Raw genomic sequence first — 3,226 nt, forward strand, 5'->3', positions numbered from 1 at the left:
AGGCTTCCAGGCCAATAAAGCTCAACTTTTCCATCCAAGGGGGCCACACACCTCGTTTGCAGCGGCAGAAGAATTTCACAGGTCATAGCCTCACCCTCATCACAGGCCCAGACCTACTGGGTACTTAAAAGTCCTGTCAATGCAAATGCACTCAAAAGCTTTGTTGCTTTCCAGGAGTCAGGCTGACTGTGCATGTCCTGCAATAATTTAAGCAGCCTCATCCTCGTATTCGACATGTAAAGGGAAGTGCTGAAGGCCTCTCAGGAAGGCGGCTGCCGGGAGCTGGCTGCCATCTGTAGCAATTAGGCACTGCACAGACCCGTTTAGATTTTCAGGTAGTACGAGCCTGCTTAGGCCTTCTGTACACAAGAGCGTGAGAAGGCCACAGGTGGTAAAAACAGCAGCTGGTGCCTCTCTGGCTTGCAGCCTCTGCCAGAAATTGCTCTCTTTAAGCTATCTTTTAATCTCTAAAGAAAACTTCAGAGGATAAATAAGTCAAAAAACAAACACACCCCAAACATATTATGTCACTGCAGGTAAATTACTTACACAGAGTTATCAAATATTCCACTAGCAACATTATGGAGAGCAAACAGTTTTCTAACACTGCCTGGGTTTCAAATTCTCCTAAGTCAATGTGGAACATAAAGTCTTTTTTCAGTTCAGCAACGTATAAATCTTGGACCTAGTAATCCTCCCTTGCCAGGTAATCCTCTCCTGCTAGTTGGTCCCCTTACAGGGCCACTGAGTAGGGCAACACAGGGCAATTCGTATGAATTAGTCTTCCATAATCGCTTTCCTTCCCAGCTCCCAGCTGCTGCTCACTACCATGAAATGGATGTTGTTCATATGACCCCGTTTCATGCTCTCTTTCTTAACCAATATGGTAAAAAGCAAAGCTTCTTTGCTGTCCAGAACTCTCCATATCTGAAGGGGAGTAAGGATTAGAAATTCCTCCAATGCATGTCATTTTTTTTTGCACTATTTATTATGTAACCACAAGGGGAAAGACTCATTTGAGGAAAATGCTCTGCCCCTTGCCTTTCCCTCCCAAGTGCCATGAATGCATTAAAATCACCAAGGGTGATTGTCTAAGTGTTTGTAGCATCCCTGATACTACTGAGCTGGCAGTCTTCTGTCACATAAACAAGGAAAGAGAAGGGCTCTGGTAGGCCTCATGTGGCCATGCCAGTCCAGCTCCCATGGAAAGGAAAGGGTTAAGTGAATGCCAATTGTAATGTATGCTTCTGGAAGGGACTTTGTGCCTTGATTAAAGCCAAACAGCAACCTTTGAAGTATAATGAGAGAGGGGAAAAGAAACCACATCCCAAAAATGCATAATCATATCCCTCACTGAATTCACAGGATCAATGATACGGCCTGTGCTGTAAGCACGGAAAATCCTATTGCATGCCGATTTCAGGTCAAAAGCTCAGGTGTATGACAGCATACCACAGACACATGATAGAAAAAAAAAAGAAAACAAGCTAATGAAAGAAACTCACCTCAGCTTTGTTCTGTTTCTCTTCGTATTCACTCTGTTCCTTTTCCATACCAACCAGCTTAATCTTCAGGTCTGAAACTTCAGCCATCAGATCTAATTTCTCAGTCTCTAGTGATGTTCGACTTAGCAACTCCTGAAAGCAAAGCAGAACATTTTCTCCAGTTATTTATTTGAACACTGACAGAATGCTACATGATTTACTGGCAGACCCATAGAAAAGTCTCTACCCTGGTGTTTAACGCTTTCAATACGAAAGCAAAATGATTCTCTTCTTCAAAAGTCACACTTGCTACTGCTTTACAATGCAAAAAACACAGCAAGATAGACTTGATGTAAGCATTTACTGCAGGCAGAAAAAGTAACTAAAAAAAAATAATAATGGAGCGATTGGCAAATTTTTATGAAAGCAAATTTCTCTACCTCTCTTCATAGCATGTATACTTTGAACTGTTTGAACTGTGTGTTTCTTGAGTTTTGCAGCTATTTTCACCTAAATGTTCTCCTGTGTTAATCACTAAACCACTGTGTCCCCCTCCCTATTTCAAGAAAATGTGTGGCAGTTAATCCCCGGGCAAGACATGAAATCAGAAAACAATACTAAGGCTGAACAAACACTAACCTACATAATGCCATAGAAAGCTTCACATGACACATTACAAAACAGTTGGCTACTTCCTAAAATACTCATCAGACAAAGCTACATTTTAGTACTACAATGAAACATTTTAGAACTTATCATGTGTTATTCAATAAAGGATGTATTACAGAATAAGCACCCTAACCAAAATAGAGTACCAAAGACAAGCAACAGTTCTGCAGTCGTGCTAATAGTACTAAAAGTTTACACCACGTAGTACTTTTTAACTTTTGAAGGCTACACACTCTGGAGGGAACAGCACTGAAAAGTGGTATGTCCTAACTGGAATCTAAAAGGCAATGTCTAAACTGAGTAACAGTGTAAACGAGAAACAATTGGCCGTGACTTTTGCTTGTGTGCCCCAAGTTTGTTTTTCAGATTGCAGAGAAAGGCATACTTTGGACAGAGTGGTATCACTGTGTTTAGAAACTATTCAATATTCACACCTTCATTGCATCTTTCAGTTTTCAAGAAAGCCAAAGCAGAAAATCTTCCAAAATTTAACAGTGTATTATATATACAAAATGCTTCTGTTGGCCTCCATTTTCAAAGAGAAAAAAAATCCATTCCGGAGTTTAAGCCTTACTAAAAAATCAATACCTAACTTTCCAAGTGCCTAATTAATTTTTGCAAAAGAACGCAGGTTTCCAAATGGTTAAAAAAATTTATGGTAATTCATAACTCACATTGGTGTTTTGACCATATAAAATGCACTGAGGAATCACAGTAGATTCTGCTTTAAATTACATGGAAGTGACTTAACTGAAGTTGGCATAGTTATTCTGGATCTACGCTCATGTTACTGAGTGATCAGAAACTGCCCTGTCCATTACCCTTTTCTCACCTCTTCCTCTTCCTCAAACTGTATAGTATGTTGTAGACTATGGCTTGGAGCCAAGGAAGCCACAAAGGTTATTTTAAAAATTATACAGTTAAAGTTTATTTGGAACCCAAATCTGCTCTACATATAAATTGTTTTAGTCTGGTGGGGAAAACTGCCCAAATTAAAAATAGTACTAGACTTGCATCTGCATTGCAACACCAATTATCTAAGCCACCCACTATTCCCAGTGCCATGCCCATTC

General features: G+C 40.1%; 1 protein-coding gene across 1 annotated transcript in view; it reads right to left on the minus strand.

The window, feature by feature from the left end:
* PPFIBP2 (PTPRF interacting protein, binding protein 2 (liprin beta 2)) overlaps positions 1-3,226 on the minus strand; it is a 111,930-nt gene that overhangs the window by 36,218 nt on the left and 72,486 nt on the right. The window contains exon 7 of the mRNA XM_009334494.1: positions 1,506-1,637. Within this exon, the coding sequence (XP_009332769.1) occupies positions 1,506-1,637 (132 nt within the window). The remainder of the gene's footprint in view (positions 1-1,505; positions 1,638-3,226) is intronic.

This window comes from Pygoscelis adeliae, unplaced genomic scaffold (assembly GCF_000699105.1).
Source record: "Pygoscelis adeliae isolate BGI_AS28 unplaced genomic scaffold, ASM69910v1 Scaffold171, whole genome shotgun sequence".
NCBI classification, from domain to species: Eukaryota; Metazoa; Chordata; class Aves; order Sphenisciformes; family Spheniscidae; genus Pygoscelis; species Pygoscelis adeliae.